The following is an 18,458-nucleotide window of genomic DNA, read 5'->3' as shown; positions in this document are numbered from 1 at the left end:
CAACAAAGTCCCCCACTGCAGGGGCCCAGGGCCTAGCCATGCACTGTGGCCACTGCAACCCTGGAGCCCCCAGAACAGGTACCACAGAGGCCAACACGGCATCAGAACCCACCCTGGTCCTCCATGCAGCCAAGCTGAGGGTGGGGTCCTGGGGAGCCCTGGGGCTGCATGTGCAACTCCTACCTGCGAGGAGCCAGGGCAGAGCCTGGCCACGCGCCTAATGCACAGGCTGGAGTGCGCGCCCCCCGCAGAGGAACCCGGACTGCACCACTACACAGAAACGGGGGGGAGGAATGGGAGCTCCTGGACGATGTCACGGCCGAGAGGGGCTACAGGTGAGCCAGCGCAGCCTCACACTTGCGCAGGTGTATTCTCCTGCTTGCGTGACTGCACGCCGCCATGTTGTAGGGTCGAGGACCCTCAGCGCATGCGCAGTCTCGCTCTTCTTGCCTCTCCGCTTTAAAAGCTGGCAGGCGGCCGGAGCCCGGCCCCATAGAGGGAAATCGCGGTGGGTGGGGACGGCGACAATGGCGGAGAGCAGTGAGCCGGCTGTAAGTGTTCTCTACTGCCGCCTCGGTTCTTCCCCCACACCGAGAGCCCATAATCTCCCGCTTTGGGGGCGTCTGGGGCAGGGGAGAGCTTCCTCTGTGTAGTGCCAGGACATCACCTCCTGGACAGCTGCCCTGCCCCACCTGGAGTCCCCTGGCCTGCCTGGCAGTCACCCCTTGGCCTGTTCCAGCTGCTCTTCCCTTTGGCTCTGCTTCTCAGACCCCAGGTGCCTGGCTGTGCAGGGTAGAGGGCAGTTACCAGCCCCCAGGCAGCCACTGGCCCTGGCAGGTGCCCCAGGCAGGAGAGCAGTGAGGCTCGTGGGTGGGGAACTCCCAGCAAGGGCAGAGCTACTCCCCTTGGCCCCAGGTGAGTCCCCTGGTGTGGTGCTGAGTCAAGTGCCCATGCATGCTCAGCCACTGGATGGGGCTTCTTGGGCTATGGCTGTGTAGCCCCAGATGACCAGTGTGACCGACTTGATCACTCCGTGGCTCCAGCCCTGCTCTAACTAGTTAGGATAGTATCTTGGTCTTCTCTTGGGATGTCTGTCCTGCTGTCTAGTCTGGAGTTCGCTTTCCCTTGCTCACAGCCTGGTCCTTGGTTTTGCCTCTCAGCCTTTCCCAGACTAAGGCTCCTTGTCCCAGTTTAGAGTCTAATGGTGTGAAGCTAAAGGGCCTCTCCACGGCACTGAGCTAGGGTTATCTCGGCTCCTTTTCATGTCGTATAGATTCAGCTATTGCTTCGTGAGGCTGGTTCTCAAATCCACCTCTCCTCCTTCATCCAAACTCCTCTTTCCAGCTGCCTCTTGGGCACTCCTCTGGATGTCCCACCACTACCTTCCCCTCATCAGGACAGAGCTTCTTCCTGTTTCCCCATCAGGCAGCTTCACACCTCTCCCCATCCCCCAGGCCTATGATCTGGGCAGCCTCTTGGCTCTTCTCCCCCATATCCAGCCTCTTGATAGAGCCTGTCTCCTGTCTAATGTCCCCCTTTCCCTGCTGCCCTCGTAGCTAAGCCCCTTCTCCATGTAGTGGTCACTTCTTGCCTTTATCACAGTAACACCCTCTCTGGCCTTCCCTCTTCTGCTCCTTGGGGTCTGTCAAAACTGCTGCTACTGAAGATCCTTTGTTCTGCTGTTGTTCAAACTACATCACTCCCTCCATTGGCTCCCTGGTTCACTGCATCAGATTTTCACACCTCCTCTGCATCCAATATCAGTGCGGCTGTCTCTGACCCCCTTGGTGGATTAATCTCAGCCCCTTGACCAATGTAGGTTCTGCAGAGTCCTCATGGTTGCCAAACAAACCTTCTAAAGGGTACTCGGTGAAACCAATGCACAATTGTCCCTCTGAGTCTGTAGACAGTGTTAGCTTTGAGGAGCATGAACTTCCCTCTTAACATCAGCTGGGCAATAACTCTTAAACCTACCAGTGATACTTTGAGAGCTACATTTTCACCTAGTGCAGGTCTAGAACTGGGCTTCTAATTTGTGCAAGTACAGCAGTTATGTGTACAAACTGAGGAACTGCACATGCTAATGACTAGTTCAACAAAAGGACAGACATAACTTTGTTTCTAACAGCTCTGGCCTTGCTTTTCCCACTCAGTGACATGCTGCGTGCAACAGGAGCTTTGCTGTCTGAGACCCCAGTCCTCCAACTTGTACCATGTGGGTGGATCCTGTGCCCACACAGAACTCTCTTAAAGTCCACGTGGATTCTCTGAGTCTCTGAAACACGTTGTAGGCTCTGGGCCCCACAGTTAATTTCTACTGAAGCAGGGTAAACTTCCCATTGATTTTAGTGAAGCAGCTGAGAGATTAAAAACCAGTAGACTTCCATCACCCTTCCAGCTAGTGCCTTGGAGGTGCCAGGAGTCTGGGGTTAGCAATAGGCAGGGCTGTCTCCAGGCACTAGCGAAGGAAGCAGGTGCCTGGGGCAGCCAATAGAAAGGGGCGGTACTCCATCCATTATTGGGGCGGCATGTCCGGGTCTTCGGTGGCAATTCAGCGGTGGGTCCTTCACTCCCTCTCTTCCTCTTCGGTGGCACTTCAGCTGCAGCTCAATTGGATTTTTTTTTCTTTTTTTTTTCTTTGCCACTTGGGGCAGCAAAAAAAGTTGGAGCCGGCCCTGGCAGTAGAGGCTGTCAGAGATCTCTAAATACCTGTTAGCCAGCAGGACATGCCCCATCAGGGGCTTGATGAGAGAGAGATCTTTGTCAATTCTATGGCATTAGTTCAGCACCCCTTCTTTGGTTGGGGAAGTGGATGGGTGCTCACCCCCCTCTCTGGCTTGGGGCAGGTCAGGATGTCTGTCTCCATATTAGCTGGCTCCTGGAAGGAGCAGGGACGCCCTACTCCCCATCTCGCTCTGTCTCCTAGATCCTAGAAGACTACCTTCTGGCAGAAGATGCTCCTTTGCTGGAAGAAATGGCGGAGGAAGATGAGGAGATTGACCTGTACAATGAAATGACCTTTGGGTTAGGTAGGGCTTGGAGGCAGCAGGAAAGGAGGAGCATCAGGGCATGGGGGGTGAGCAGACTTTGGAAAGAGAGGGCAGTAGGGAATACAAAGGTTGGGCAGTGGGGGTGTGACTTGGGCTTGTTGGGAGGTGTTGAAGGCTGGGGCTTGGGGGTGTCACCTGTGGGAGAGATTCCACACCTGGGAAGTTGCCTTCTGGAGCAGGAAGCTCAAAGGTCAGTTTCACAGCATCTAGCTCTCCCTGTTGGTCAAGGCAGCATCTCCCCAGTTCACACTGGGTGCACCACAGGCAGTGGAGCTGCTGTGGAATCCCCCAGCTCTCTGCCCCTGACTGGAACCCTCCTTTCTTTCCTCCAAAGATCGAGACTCCATGGAAGAGGAAGTGGCAAAAGCCCCAGCTCCTCCAGATAAAGGCCCAGAGCTGAGTCTTGTGGGTGAAAATGAGGCAGCAGTGGTGACAGAGGTAACAGTGGAGGAGGAGGAGGCGGAGTACAAGGCCACTGTGCAGCCTGGCCTGGGGGCAGAAGAGGAGGAGCCCATGCTGGAGGAGATGGAAGAGGCAGGGGAAGAAGGTGAGGCAGAGCCTGGAGCGCCACGTGATGACTTTGCTGACATGGAGGAGGAGACAGGGGTAGATGAACGTGAGGAGGAAGAAGAAGAAGAGGAGGAGGAGGAGGAGGAAGGGGAAGAAGAGGAGCAGCATGAGGAGGACAACGAGGAGCAGAATGATTTGGGAGACCCAGCAGTGATGAGAGCTGTGCACAGCAAGCCCACGCTGGAGGTGAGAAAGGCGGGGGGGAGGGGCTCCAGAAGGGTGTGTGGATTTAGTCCTTTCTCCATGAGTGTTTGGAGAGTGGTGCTGTCTCCTCCCAGCTCTCTGGGCAGGGGGTCCTGCCTTCCCACGCCCAGCAGGATTCTCCTCATTAACTTCAGCAGCCCCTAGGAACTGGGAAGATATCAACTGAGGCGGGGAGGGGGTCCGCTGGGAGATGGCTATGTGCATTTTCCCTTCCTCTCTCTGACCCCAGGGTCAGCCATTCTGGGACTGAGGACAGAACCCTGCCCATGCTAGCAGCAAGTGACTCCCCCGCACTCTCCCTGGGGCAAGTCCCCTTCCCTCTCCCGCAGGTACAGAGGGAGGCAGGGAAGCTGAATTCCCCAGACTCCAGGGACTGAGTGCAATTCTTCTGTGCCCTGCAGAGCCTGGACTCAGCAGTTCTTGACAGCAGGATCGGCTCCACCTGGGGAGAGTTCGAGGGCGATGACTTGGTAAGAGTGAAGTCACCTTCCCCCTGCCTGGCTCGGTCCGCCCCTCTCCCCTTCCCTGGAGTGCTGCTGGCTGGGGGAGAGGGGATGGGAGGAGATAGGGGCTCCCCCACAACCAGTGCTCCTGCACCTCACAGGATCTCCTCTAGGAAGGGGCCTGGGACTGGAGCAGTGGGGAACTTCAGTCACTGGCCCTGTACCTGCAGCACCCACAGCTGGAAGAGACTACGGTGAGTGGCTGGGAGCTCCCCTGGTACTTGTAGCTCCTACAGTGCCTCCTGCTGGAAGAGGCCAGGCCTGGAGTAGCTGTAGGTTCACCCACAGTGCTTCTAAGATGTCCTCTGCAGTGCCTCCTGCTGGCAGATGCTGGGACTACAGCTGTTTTTTCCTTCCTGCTCCCTCCACGTTTGCTTGGTGAGTCTTTCCCTTGAGCCTAACTTCCAGTGCCTTTCAGATGGCTGCAGATTCAGGTGCATGGACCTCATCCCCAAGCAGCATCCTGTCACACCACATGTTGGAGGTGAGCACCACCCTTTGCTTTCTCCCCATATCCAAAAGAGGGCATCACTGGGCACTGTGAGCTTGGAACATCCAATGCTCTGGAGCCATCAAGCTGCCTAGGCTGGAGGGCCCCTCCCCTTCACCCCCCTGAACATCCAGGGATCCAGAACCCAAACCCAAAGGGCTTGCTGAGTTTCAGGCAGGGGCTGGTACATGGGACTGATGGATATGGTGGGGGAGTGTCCCAAGGATGGGCGGGAACTGGCATGGCCTGCGGGCAGAGGGCTCTTTCAGGCTGAAGGTGCTGTAGGAATGTGGAAGGGTTCCAGGCCTGGTGATTGATGGAGAATGGGCTTTGGTGGCCCCGAAGGAGTTTGGAGGCATGGAATAGACTCCTCTGTCCCATCCCCCTGAGGTGGGGTTGGTGCAAAGATTTGTGGGAGAAGGTACCTGCTCTGCAGAGCTCCTGTGCCCTGCTAGAGCCGAGCTGATCCTGTGATGGAATTTGGGAGCTCTGTGAGGAGGTCATATCCCCCACTGCAGAGCATCTTGTGGGCTCGGGAAAGCAGCCAGCCCTTGCTATGCTCTGGGGAGTGCATCAGCTCCACAATCCCTCTAGCAGCTCCACATCTGGAGGTGCCTGTGTGCTGAGCTTGCCCCTACTCCGCTCCATTGTAACTCCAAACCCCAGGGCTGGACGGCTTTGTGGCCTACAGGCAGGTATATACAGCTGCTTTCCAAAGCAGGGATTGTCCAGCCATCCGCCTACCCAGGCTCACATGAGCCTGGCCTAGGGGTGACCCTGGGAATGTCAGCCCTGTCTCACTGCTGATCCCTTCAGTCAGTGCTCCCAGCTCCCTGGGATTGTGGGGGACTCAAGAACCCATCTCACCTGGTTTGGGTGGAGGCGGTGCTAGCTGAAACCAGTCCTTGGGGCTCCCAGGGTTGTCACTCTCCCTCCAGCAGTGGCCTGCTATACCCTGAGGTACAGCAGAAAGGCTCTATCTTTGTCTCCCGTGTAGGACAAAGCCATTCTCCAGGCATTGGACAGGGGCCCCCCCATGTCGCAAATGAACCTGGACTTCCTTGTCTCCCCAGCGCAGAGGGGGTACCTGGGCTCCCCTGGACTCAAGCGCTCAGACTTCAGAATGATGTCCCCGAAATCCTTCCCTCAGCGCTTTATGCGGCAGGTAAAGTGACTTTCTACCTTCTGCCCTTCATTCCCCTGCTCCTGTGTCCCTGCTACGCCTCTGTTGGTCCCCTCTGCCCTGTGTCACTTTGGGGTCACTCTGCCTCATGCTCTGGGCCATCCCTCACAGCAGTGCTGCTCCAACAGTGTCTGTCTTGCATGTGCTATTTACAGCATTGATGCTGAATGCTGCCGGGCAAGCTTCAGGGCAGGGCCTGACACTGGCCCAGTCAGCCTGCTGCAGTCCTGCTTCCAGTATCAGAGGGGTAGCCGTGTTAGTCTGTATCCGCAAAAACGAGGAGTCTGGTGACACCTTAAAGACTAAAAGATTTATTTGGGTATAACCTTTCATGGGTAAAAAACCCACTTCTTCAGATGCATCTTTAAGGTGCCACCAGACTCCTGCTTCCAGTAACATTCCTGTCTCCTGTCCTGCAGCAGTCTCCCATGATGCCCCGCTCCATGGGCTCCCCTCGACCATACACGCCACCCCGCAGAGCCTCGCCTCTCTTCACCCCCAATCAGGTAACACCCCAAGCTGCTTCTTCCCTCCCAGCCCAGGGCCTCTCAGGAAGCTTTGGCCATTCCAATCTGCACCCGTACACATGTCACTGGAGCTGATCAGCCCATCTCCCACTGTGGCAGCGCTGGAGAGTTTGGGGAAGGTGTCAAGGCATATTGACCTGGCTGCTAGCACAGCTCTATGCTGGGAGGAGGGAGGCATTTCTTCTGATCAAACCCTAGCCTGAGGAATCTTTCTGCCCTGAAATGGCAGGATCAGTCCTTGTAACTTCATCCTGGTCCCTGTCACTGCAGGTGCTGCTGTCTGGTCCTTCTTAGTAACTTACTAAGCTGTTTTCCTCCAGCAGGCAGTTCCACAGGTGGTTATATAAAGAATCACTTCCTTTATCCATCTCAAATGCTCTACCTTTTAATCCCAAGTGCCCTTTTCTGTTGTCTCATGGGGAAAGGAAAGAGTCCCCTGCAGAGTCATTCTCTTACAGACCTCTCTTCTCTTCTTTCCTAATGCCTTAGCCATCTCCAATGTCTCCTCTGGGATCCTTCCCCCACCCCCGATACGTTACCGCTCCTAAGGATGTTCTCCTGGAGCCATAACCCTTGTCCCCTGTACCTCACTCAGTCCTGCTGTCCCCGGTGGATGAGGTGGGCAGCACCAAGTACAGTACATAGGGAAGGAGCTAGAGGGTGGCCCGGGGCATATTGTGTGGAGAGGTTGCTCTAGGCCTCAGCCAAAGCCCCATCTTCAGTTCCAGGCATCATGCTTCGGAAAAGACCAACAGGGAGGTTAGAGAACAGCATGGACAGGGCAAGCAGGGGCAGGCTGAACCAGCAGCAGGACGCAGGGCAGGGAAGAGTGTCTTTAGGAGACATTCAGGGCCTGGAGCTGGGCCCCATGTTGGACACAGTTACCCCTGGAGTATGGGTGGAAGGGGATTGGGCCGGATCCGTGGAGCCCACTAATAGGTCACCCGACTCCTCTCCTGGTACTGGGGCAGCAGAGACTCTCTTTGCTGGTTGGCAGCATGATGCTGAAGTCCCAGCTGTGGTCTGTGTAATGGGGCTGAGGACAGGATCCCTACAGGGCCTCGAGGAACAGCTGGGAGCAGGAATTTTCAGACCTGATGGGCAAGTAGGGCAGTGTCTGTCAGTCACTAGGGGGTGCTGCCCACATGACTGACTGGAAATGGACCCACAACAAAACTCCTCCAGCATTGGGCGCTTCCTGGCCATGCCTGGCAGTTGTGTGGGGGAGGGGTGAAGGAGCTCCATCCTGCCATGCAACATGTGCTGCTCTCATCAGCATGCAGCAGGGTGCAGAGGAGGAGGCAGCTCCACTACAGCATGCAGGGGGGAAGGGAGGAGCCAGCACCTCTGGCCATGGGGCATTCCACTCCTTCTCCCTAATGCCAGGTGAACGAAAGTGCCCCACATCTGTCCTGGCCCTTCAAGTGCTCCTGGGTTTCTTGGTTAGGGGAAGAGGGTGCTCCGGCTCTGGAAATCTAACCCTTGTCTCCTCTTTCAGAGCTCGGGATATGTGTCTCCGACTCCCTTTAGGCCCATGTCACGCAACATCAGCACCCCAACGCAGCCCCTGGCCATGCACTTTGGTCCCATGTCTCCCTCTCTGGAGCCCCCTCTCTTCTTCAGTCCTCCAGCCGGCTGCCAGCTGAAGTTCAGGTACCATGGAAGGGGGCAGGATCCCTGTGACCAAAGCGTCCAGGGCTCCAGCCTGTTTGATTGTGGGGGCAGGGAGAGCGGCTAATCCCACAAACTGGACTTGGGCCCAAGTCTGGTGATTGAGGTTGGATTGTATAGCTGGTGCATGCTCTGAAATGGGAGCTGGGCACCAGGGCCCCTACCAGAGCTGGGGCTAAGGAGGCATTGTGGCCTGTGAATCCCAAAGAGATTTGAGGTTCAGTGTTGCAGCCCTCGCACCGTATGGCTAAGGATCATGGGGGTGGGACTAGAACTAGTGCTGCTGCTCTTTAATTAGCCAGCAGGCTGGCTGGGACATCCCCTGGATCCTCCAGGAAAGGGCCCAGGTCACCCCCAGGGCAGCAGGGGGAAGAGACAGGGCATCCCCCTCCAGGGCCCCTTGCAGCTCCAGATGCAGAGCTCCCAGTCTGGAAGGCAGTGGCCTGAGTCTGGCCTGGTGTCAGAGGCCCCCTCCTCCCCTCCAGCTTTGCCCCCAGCCATCTTCATTACAATATCCTCCATCGGCCATTCCTGCTGCTGGCCTCATCCCCGCCACCTGTCTTTCATTGCAGTGTGCCCAGCCACATGACCCAGCTGCACCCTCAGCATCAGCGGATTCTGAATCAGCGGCAGCAGCGAGGGCAGGTGCAGAGGTGAGCTAAGGGGCAGGGAGGAGAGAGACTAGGGGCACAGCCAGCACATGATGAGATTGGCACAAACCTAAGCCTGGCACTCTGGTACTCCTAGCTGTGCAGGTGCAGCTTGCTGACGGGGTCCAGACATTTCACTCCAGGCTACTCCCTGCTCTCTTTAGGCTGTGGTGCCTTTCCAGGGCTTCCTCTGGAGCTTTCTCAGCTAGGGACCTGGGGGGCAGCTGAGCCCCTAGGAGATGGACTAGGCTGTGAGTGCCATGCCCAGGGCAAGGAAGCTTGAGATGTCTTCCCCTAGATGTTTGTTCCTGTGTCCTGCTGTGATCCTGGTTGTGTGCAGGAGGTCATAGAGCCCCAGGCTGGCCCACTGTGATCCCAGGGTCACAGTGGGAAGGGGGGGGGGAGAGACTGGAAAGCATATGGTAACTGCTGTATTCTCAATAAATGCAGCGTGTTGCCTTCTCCCCTATAAAAAAAAAAATCTTGCGTGCTTCGTTTAAGCATAACATCACAGAGCCCCAGGCTGACTCACTGTGATCCCAGCTGGGGGTTGTGTATAGGGGGTTATGGAGCCCCAGGCTGGCTCACTGTGCTCCGTGGTCTGCGGCTGGCACAGAGCATAGCAGTAGCCTGAGCAGCTGTGGTCCTGTGATTTGTCCCAGGCTCTGTGCACCTGCTGCCTGTAAAGGGGCACCTTGACACTAATGTGGCACCAGTCGGGGTATCTGGCAGTGTCTGCTCTGGATTCCCCCTGCCTTTCAGGCCTCCACCCAGCTGGGGACCTGCCCTGGTGCTGGGGTAGCTCTCACTCCCAGGGCCCTGGCACTCTCCACAGATCAGTTCCTCAGCCCCAGTCTCTTCTTGCTCCTCCTTCCATCTACATGGCTGGAAATACTCCCACTGGGGGTGTGTGGCCTGGCCTTCCCCAAGTTGGGCCGAGATTCAGGCAGATCTGCCGAGGGTGCTGGGTGGGCAGGGGGACTCAGATGTGAGAAGTGGCCGGAGAGAGGGCCAGCTGTATGTGAGGGGGGCTCTGTCCATGATTCCACTCCCCTCCCCCCACTGGCACTGCCACCGCCACCAGCTCAGCTCCAGGGTGAAGGAGCTGACCCACCTGGGGGGAGGTCAGGAGGGGACTGGGGGCTGGTCTATGCTAGGTGCGCAGCACAGGGGCTGGAGGGGAGCAGCCAGCAGAATCATCTCAACCAGAGGATCTTTCACCTCCTTGTGCTCAGTGCTCTCCCTCCCATCCCAGGGGCCCTTGTGCTCCCCACATATTGGTTCCTCTCTTGCGAGGCCTTCCCAGGGCCTGTGTAGTCTCCTTGCTACCACCCACGTCTCCAGGTAGAAGCCTGATGTGAACCCATTAATGGATGGGGGGGTTGGCCCATGGGAGCAGCTGGTTGCTGCAGATGCTGCCCTAGGCAGAGTCTCCAGGGAGTAATGCTGGGGGGTGATTCCTGCCCTGCAGCATCTCCCCCAAGAAGGCATGGTCACTGAAGGCGGATCCCTATTCTGGGCTCATGACACGCAAGGAGAAGGATTGGGTGATCAAGGTGCAGATGATGCAGTTGCAGAGTGAAAATCCTCACCTGGATGACTACTATTACCAGGTGAGCGGGGGGCTGGGGTGTGGGGGGAATCAGATGCCTCCTCTCCCTAGAGTGGGCAGAGACCTCCCTGGCTGGGTGGAGCTTGAGTTTCCCCCAGAGCCCCAGCTAGGCAGACCCCACTATTCCCAGGCTGATCTCCAGCTAGGTCGGTTCTGCCCCGCAGGATCCATCACTGCCCAGCTCTGCCCCAGCTGTTAGGGTGGAGAAGGGTGCTCATGCCCTGTCCTGACACTGGCCATCCCTGGAGCATGGGGCCTGATGAGGAGGATGCAGGGGGCAGCCAGGAGCCCTGGACTGAAAGCAGAAGCAGGAGAATTAGACTGGCCAGACTGGCCCCTCTTGGTGCAGACAGACCAGTTAAACTGCTCCTCCCCCCAGCAGGAGCTCTGGGGCTGATGTTGGACTGGGTGGAGCCCTTACCCCTCTTTGGCCCACTGCAAGGGCATCATAACCTTTGTAAAAGGGGGGATGCAGGGCAAAACCGAAGTGCCCCCTCCCTCTCCAGGGTTTGCTGCTCCAGTGGTGAGCCAGCTGCCCTCTTCTGGTGCCACAGCAGCCCCTAGTGGTTGTAAATTGTAATTGCAGCACTTCCCTGGCAGAATCTATTATTCTGCAGGAAAGAAAAAGCAGCAGCGGACATGAATCCAGCTGTTATGTTTCTTTTCTTAAAAAGTGGGGGGTGGGAGGGTCAAGGACCTCTAGTCCCCTGGTGCCAGTGGGCCACAGCTACTGCAGCACGCTCAGCCCCATAGCAGGCCTGTGCCCAGCCTGCTGCCTCCTCTCACAGCTGCTTTGCCGTCCTGTCCTTTGCAGGCCTATTACCACAGGCTGGAGCGGAAGCAGGCAGAGGAGGAGCTGCTTGGGGGGCGTAACAAGCAGGAGCCCCCCAAGCTGGTGACGCCGTACATCCAGAAGATGGAGATCTATGACTCTGGTAAGGATGAGGGGAAGGGCACTGCCTGAGGCAGGCAGGAGGGGCCCTGGGTGGGTTCTCAACATGTCTGCCTCTCTTTCAGTGGTGCGGATTGCAGGCTCGCTGGGCCAGGTTGCCATGTCTACTTGTTACAGCCCTCGTAGGGCCATTGATGCCGTGCACCACGCCCTGCAGGAGGAGGTACGTGCGGAGTGGCCGAGCTCCTCTAAGCCTGCCCCGGCCCTCTGTGCAGCCACTAGGTGGGAGCTTTCTTAGCTCTCTTAAAGCTTCTCAAAGGACATTGGAACCGCTGCACCCTTCTGTAGCTACTCTGGCTAGTGAGGCTCCAGCACCTGTGGCTCTGGCTCTGTCACTGGTGAGATCAGCCTAGCACTGGGGATGGGTCAAGTAGTTGGGTCAGGTGGGGTTAGCTCCTGGGATTCATGCAGTCTGACAGGAGCCCTTTGAAGTGTTCCCCATGTGGGTTGCTCATTGTCCTGCTGCCATCACATCCAATCAAGCCTGGTAGTAGCTTGGGGACAGCACTGTGGCCTGGAGGCTGCTGTGTTTTGCGGTGGTTGTAACTGGTTGTCTTCCCTTCTCCCCTCTGGATCCAAAGGCTGCGGGGAACCAGCGACTTCGGGCACTGCACAGAATTGAGAAGGTGAGAGGGTGCCTCGGGCACAGCCATGGCTTCCGGGCAAGATGTTTCCCCTCCAGCTGACGTGCTGGGGGGAGCAAGGGCAGAGGAACAGCGGTGGAAGAAGGGTTCATTAGAAGCTGGATATCGGCTCTCTCCAACTTCTGCAAACCCCGTGTGGCCTGGATCTTGGTGTGTCCGGCCTCTTGGGGCAGAGATGCTCGTGGGGAGGGTTAGTGTCAAGTGGGCAGCGAGGGTTTGAGACAAGTCCGACAGCGTCTCCAGGCAAAGCCAGGGGATGTTCTGTGGAAGATCCCAGGTTGCATATGGCTTTGGTGCAAACACTCCCCTCTGCCATATTCATCTGCCTCCTTGAGCCTAAGGCACAGGCTATTCTGAAGAAGGTCAGATAGTCAATGTGGTAGAGGCTGTGGATCAGTGGATCTCTGGCTTCTCCGAGTCCCCTGCAGAGTTCAGAAGTCCATAAGAAACTGTGTATTAGAGCTAGTCCAGGAGACCAGAGTGGCTGAGTGAGCACCCCTGGGTGATGGAGATCCTGGATCACTGCAGTGAGGGTGGGGTGAGTCTTACCTGAGGGTCCCAGCTCTCTCCCCAACCCCAATGGGCAGTCTCTGTTGTACATAGGAGCTGTGGCTGGGATCTCTTGGGATGTCCCAACTGCTTGTCTCTCACAGCCAGGCAGCTCGCTCCTTGTCACAGGCTGAGTGCTGGAGGAAGAATATAGGGCTACTGTTTATCTGGAGAGGCTCATATGGGATCTCATTATTCCTCCCCCCGGGCCCACCTACTAGCTTCTCTCCTGCTTCCCCAGATGTTCCTGCAGCTGCTGGAAGTGGAGGAGACTCAGCGGAAGATGAACCTGCTGCCCGAAGAGCAGCACCCCCGTTTCTGTGAGAAGAAGAGCCACGAAGTGGGGCGCATCTACCAGGCCCTGAAGATCAGGGCATGCGACAGTGAGGAGTGAGTTTGCTGGTGCACATTTGTGCACTGTCCCTGCGCATGGCTGGCCCTTGGGGAAGGGGGCCCAAGGGCCATCTGGGGAGGGTGCAGGTACCACCCCCATGGTGAAGCATGCCTCTCACCCATGAAGATGCTGTTAGAACAGCAGCTCTCCGGGGCCAGATGGCAATGCCCTGTTCCCTGTTGCTTGGCACTAGTGGGTTTGGGAATCCGAAACATTCCTGTCTTCGCTCAGCACTCCACATCCGGCTGTGTCACATCAAATACTCTCGGGCTAAGCCACTTGATGGGAGCCAGCTCCCCTGCTGGACGCTGGGGCCCTGTGCTACCTTCTCCTGGCTCCTCCTTCCTCCCCACCCCCAAGCCATGCAAACTCCCCTGCCTGACACCCCAGTTCCCTGCTTTCCTGGCAGCACTTCACACCGCCAGTGGAGCAAGGGTAGGTGGGAGGGTGCTGCGTCCTGCAGGGTCTGGGCAGCTCAGGGCTCTCCTTCAGGGAGGCGGAAGATGAGTTCCTGCAGGTCCTTTGTGTGCGGAAGGGGAAGAAACTGACCGCGCGACTGCTGCCGCACCTGGCACGGGAGCAGGCGGAGGAGATCCTGGTCACCGTCACCCGCCACCTGCCTTTCCTCATGAGGAAGGATGCGCTGGATGAGGTAATGGCTTGCTGGGAGTAGGGAGAAGCTGGTCCCAGGATGGGGCACAATTTCCCCCTCCCCTAAACCACTCCCCTGGAGTGAGCAGGGAATGTGCCTTCTGCCTTCAATCCAAGCTGGGCCCTAGATCCTAGAGAGGCCATTCTGCAGGCACCAGGTACTGATGAACTGGAGGGAGCTCAGGAGAAGGCATTGACCATTGTAGGAAACTGGGGAATGAGAGGGCTGGCGTGAGGCAGAAGAGTCCACCTGGGCAGCATGTCTAGGGCTGGGATCCCAGGGCCCAGCAGGGGTGAGCGATACAGGGTTATAACTAGGGCAATGTGGGGGAGGCTGGGAAAGTGGGGGTGTAGCCAAGGCTGCAGGGGAAGTCCTGGCTGGCATGGCCAGGCTGTGGCCTAGTCTGCAGATTGCTGTGCCGGAGGGTCCCTTACTTGGCTGCCCTGGGAAATAGACCATAGGGTGCAATTCTCCACAGGCCGATGGGCTGGAGGATCTGTTGTGTCTGGGCCCTGCTTCTGGGCTGGAAGGGGGGCGCTTTGTTTACACCTGCAGCCGCCTGCATGAGCTCACCTGTTTCAGTTGGGAGGGGCAGGTCTCCTGGCCCAAGTGAGCACTTGACAGCGCTCCCTAGTGCCCCCTGCAGGTTGGGTTTGTTCCCCCCACCCCTGTGAGCAGATGCTATTGCGATTACATGCCAGAGCAGGGAGTAGGGGTTGAGCCCATCTGTATGGTGTCAGGTCTGGGGGCTGGTTTTAACTGCGCTTTCTGCCCTCTCTCTGTGCTGGTGTTTAGTCCCTGCCTGTCCTGTACGGCCCCCTCAGTGAGATGGTGGGCCGGATGACCTTCAGCGAGCTCATTGAGGTCCTGCAGGAGCTGACCAGGCCGCTGGCCGGCTCCACCGAGCTGCCGCTCACCATGACCTTTAAGAACCAGGTGTGTGGAGCTGGGTCGGGCAAGAAGTTGGGGCCAGAAGGGCCTCCAGGAGGGGAAGCTGGTGAGCTCAGAGCTGCCTTGGTGGATGAGATTCTGCACCTCTCTGGGCGCTCTGGGGTGGGTGCTGGGCCCTGGGGGGACCCCCTCTCTCCTGGGGCTGGGCCTGGCCTGGCTGTGGCTGCCGTTTCTAACCCATGGCCGCTCCTGTGCTTCCCCGCAGTTCGGGATCTCTCTCCTGTACGCCCTGCTGAGTCACGGCGAGAGGCTGCTCTCCTCCGACATGCCGCTGGAGCCGCACAGCGGGGACTTCGAGAAGTGGTGAGGTGCCACAGGGAGGGGTTCGGCCCAGGCAGCACCCTGTGCAGGAGGGTGGCTGGGTAGCACAGAGCATGCTGTGTTGGCTGGTGCGGAAGGGCAGCTAAGCGCTCACTGGTGGGTTTGTCTCCCCAGGACGGACACAGTGTTCCTGGTTGCCAGGGAGCTGTCCCAAGTGCCCAAGACTGCCCTGGTGGAGCCTCTCTTCCTCCCCAGCAACCTCCTCTCTTTGTTCTGCCGCTACCTGGACAAGCAGACCATCCACCGCCTGGAGGCCAAGATGGAGTGAGTGCTGGTCTCCTGGGCTGTGCTGGGAGGTCTTGGGGCACTGGCTGTGCCCAGACTGTAATAGCTGTCATGCTGACTGGTGCCCATGGCTGCCCACAGCAGGCGTGCCTGAGCTGCCTGGGGCAGTCACTAGCTTCCCCTGGACTGTTGAGGAGTCAGGAAGGGGCGTAGCTCTACTGTGAGAAACACAGGCCAGGCAGAGTCCTTCCGAAGCGGGAAGAGCCAAAGGGTAATGCTGCAAGATGGGTCCTCTGGCCTGTTGGGCTAGGCTCCTTGGGGATGTCTGGTCTTGTGACTCTCTGAGCTTTGCCCTTCAGGTTGCCCAGAAATCTCCCAGCGTGGTAGCAGGAATGAGGGGGGTGGGCAAGAATTGACGCAACCCAGTGGCCTTTTGGGGCCCTGTGAGTGACTTGGCTAGGCTGTCAGCATTACACAGCTGTCCTGGTGCCCTGGGACGTCCTGGCTCTTCCTACACCAAGGTGGCTCCTTGGTCCAGTCATTTCAAGTGACTGGTTTCATCTTTCCTGATAGGGGCTGCCTGGCACCTGCCTGCGGTGGGAGTCGTCACAGGCAGAGGGGCCCGGCACGTTGCTGTAACACATCCTGATGGTACCAAGCAAGAGGCCCTTGTAGCAGCATAGCTCTATCCTGTACCAGATGTGGTCTGGGCCAGGGAGGGGGGAAATGACTCCCCAGTGGCAGGGGGTCTGACAGTAACATCAGCTGGAGATGAAGCGAAAGCAACCCCTGAATGCTGCCAACCCAGAACAGTGGGCGTTAGAGCATTGGGCCTGCAGGGGCCATGTCCCAGCTGCTGCATTAGCCCATTCCTAACATGCTGGTCTTGCCTTGCAGGTGCTCCCCTCTGCCCTCGGAGGCTGCCATGCCATGCTGAGACCTCCCAGCCCTGGGAAAGTGGATGAGACCAGCTTCCTGGGCAGTGGTGCCCATCATCTCTGAGATGCACAGGCAGGAGCATCACCTTGTGACTTTGTTTCAAATCAGACACTATCCCTGGCACAGGGGGACTTTGTTTTTTGCCCTAGCACCGGGAAGAGCAAGACTCAAGGGCTGATCATGGCCCTCTCCAGCGCCGGTGCCTGGGGGCACAGCACAGGGAACACGGGTAACTTATTTGGGCCTCGCCCTGCAGAGGCAAGCACTGGAGCACAGTGGGCGCAAAGCAGATGTGTACAGTGGGCACAGGGAGCACCTGGTGATGGGCGATTGAGGTTGACTGTGTACAGCACTCGCTAAAATAAAGGCGATTAACAAGACCTCCTGGCCTCGGTATGTGAAGTCTCCAGCTTGGGCAAGCCCCCAGTGTGCTGTAAACAGGGCATGGAAGTGCAGCCCAGAGACCACATGTTCCCACCAAGCTCCTGGCACATGGCTTCTCAGCAGCTGCTCCATCACATGCCTTCTCTGTGTGGGCACAGCTCTGGTGTGTGCAGTCCTCTCAGAGAACCTTCCTGGGCTGAACTGCCATAGTCCTGTGTGTTGGCATGGAGTGGGGCATGCGGATAGATTTGCTGCCTGAGCTCCAGGCTATGTAAATGACTGATCGGACTCCTCCTTCTCACATGCAGCACCGAGGCAGGCACACAGGATACCAGCTTACATTGAGTTTGGGGTCAGCCTGGAGAACAGTCAGTGGTGGTATGCTCCCATGGCCCATCTACTCTGGACACAACGAGCTGCCACTCACAGGTTTCCTGTCTTCCTAACAGGATTGTCCCACCTCACTACCTGCTTGCTCTGATCAGCTAGGAATTAGTTAATGATGCTGGCAATTTAAAGATATCTATCCAGGGAGCTGAGTAGAAGCAGTTCAGATGTATCCCAAACTTACTGTTGCAGGCTGTCTGCAGACTCAGGCAGACAGCACTACATCAGTTATACTTGGGTCACAGATTGAAAGTTTCCTTCACAACCCATGAACTTAATTTTGTAATGAAAGTTGAAATTCTGGAGCCTGGGGCTAGACCACTGGATCAAGACTCAGACCTTGGTTCTAATCCTACCTCTGCACTGATCAGCTGGGTGACCTTGGTAAGTCATATTATCTTGGTCCCTCCCTCCCGTGGGGGCTCCCCCCCAACTTTGTCGTCATGTCTCTTTAGACCAGTGGTTCTCAACCTTTAATCACTGTGGGCTGCATATGCAGCTCTCTGTGTTATGTGGGCCATATCCATACATACTATCTATATGGCCCTGAGAGTCACATGGACCACAGCTGTGTGCTGATTGGGCCATGGGTTGAGAACCAGAGCTTTAGACTGTGAGCTCTGTGGGGCAGGGACTATGTCTCACTAAGTGTTTGTGCAGCACCCAGAACAAAGGGGCCTTGAACATGATTGGGCCTTCTAGGTGTTACTGGAATACAAGTAACATTAATTAGATGGCCTCTGCCAAGGGAGAGGAATGGCTCCCAAGCCTGTCCACTCAGCACTGGTACAGTCTCCATCTCCAAGGCGATTGCCCTATTACTTTCTTAACCACTGGCCAGGCTGAATTTGACACTGATCCCAGGCATACAGTGCAGGGAAGCTGCTGAGCTGGGGGTGGGCTGGCGCTTGCATCTGAAGTGAGGCTGCCAAGAGTGCAAGAATCGAAAGGAGGTTACTGCACCAGCTCCATGTGTTGCTAAAAGGAAGCTTTCTCTAGCCGAGGTTGAAGGAGAGAACTGGTGTAAGAGGGAATGTGAGAAGTGGGGTGGTGGGTTGGGTGGTGGAATTTTGCTGGCTAATCAGAGGTGACCCCTCTGAACCTGAAAACAACCCCCCTTCATGCCCAGGCTGCTGCAAGTACCTGCAATGGAGGCCCTTGCCAGGGGCTCGGACTGCTACAGTCAGCAGTGAAGAGGGCGACACCACAGCAGCACCAGGGCCCAAATCACATTCTCAGTGAAGAATGACAGGGAGAGGAACTTGAAAAATGTTAGCACAGAGGGCGGGAACTGCTTGGTGCTACTCCTAGCGAGGAAGGGCCAATGCTGAGTGCATAAAGAAGGGTAGCTGAGTCAAGTCTTGAAGCTGAGGCTGAGCACTCGGGTATGTCCCCAGTGAGGGTAGCTGAGTCAAGTCTTGAAGCTGAGGCTGAGCACTCGGGTATGTCCCCAGTGAGGAAGTGTCAGTCCTCACCCACATCATGTGTAGCAAAGAGGTGGGGAGAGAAGGCAGGCCACAGCAGACATGTCATGTGGCTCCCCTGCTGCTGCTGGAGGAATGTGTAAGACTCGCTCGCTCCTCCAGGGGAAGTGATGGAT

At 57.2% G+C, this 18,458-nt stretch overlaps 1 protein-coding gene across 5 annotated transcripts; it reads left to right on the top strand.

Moving 5' to 3' along the window:
* The first annotated feature begins 206 nt into the window (after positions 1-206).
* On the top strand, positions 207-16,467 carry PATL2 (PAT1 homolog 2). Of its 5 annotated transcripts, none has more exons than XM_030578186.1 (19): positions 207-335; positions 2,927-3,029; positions 3,385-3,806; positions 4,226-4,294; positions 4,746-4,811; positions 5,815-5,982; positions 6,420-6,506; positions 8,026-8,180; positions 8,771-8,851; positions 10,320-10,461; positions 11,275-11,395; positions 11,478-11,575; positions 11,994-12,038; positions 12,847-12,995; positions 13,492-13,651; positions 14,447-14,587; positions 14,808-14,905; positions 15,038-15,187; positions 16,046-16,467. In XM_030578186.1, exons 1-19 carry the CDS (start codon positions 294-296, stop codon positions 16,083-16,085), a joined length of 2,337 nt encoding a protein of 778 aa, XP_030434046.1. In that variant the 5' UTR covers positions 207-293; the 3' UTR covers positions 16,086-16,467. The 5 variants fall into 5 exon arrangements, with proteins under 5 accessions (XP_030434046.1, XP_030434044.1, XP_030434045.1 ...); XM_030578184.1 differs by lacking the exon at positions 207-335 and adding an exon at positions 442-551 and having other exon boundaries at positions 6,423-6,506; XM_030578185.1 differs by lacking the exon at positions 207-335 and adding an exon at positions 443-551 and having other exon boundaries at positions 5,896-5,982.
* The last annotated feature ends 1,991 nt before the right edge of the window (positions 16,468-18,458 follow it).

The sequence above is a fragment of the Gopherus evgoodei genome, chromosome 10, assembly GCF_007399415.2.
Source record: "Gopherus evgoodei ecotype Sinaloan lineage chromosome 10, rGopEvg1_v1.p, whole genome shotgun sequence".
NCBI lineage: Eukaryota > Metazoa > Chordata > Testudines > Testudinidae > Gopherus > Gopherus evgoodei.
This window is presented reverse-complemented; position numbering and strand designations above follow the sequence as displayed.

Excerpts from the sequence above, each read along its gene's own strand:
- PATL2 (XM_030578186.1), top strand. The coding sequence starts at position 294 with ATGGGAGCTCCTGGACGATGTCACGGCCGAGAGGGGCTACAG. Across the intron at positions 8,181-8,770 it reads GGCTGCCAGCTGAAGTTCAG|TGTGCCCAGCCACATGACCC; the intron begins GTACCATGGAAG and ends CTTTCATTGCAG. Across the intron at positions 11,396-11,477 it reads GATGGAGATCTATGACTCTG|TGGTGCGGATTGCAGGCTCG; the intron begins GTAAGGATGAGG and ends CCTCTCTTTCAG.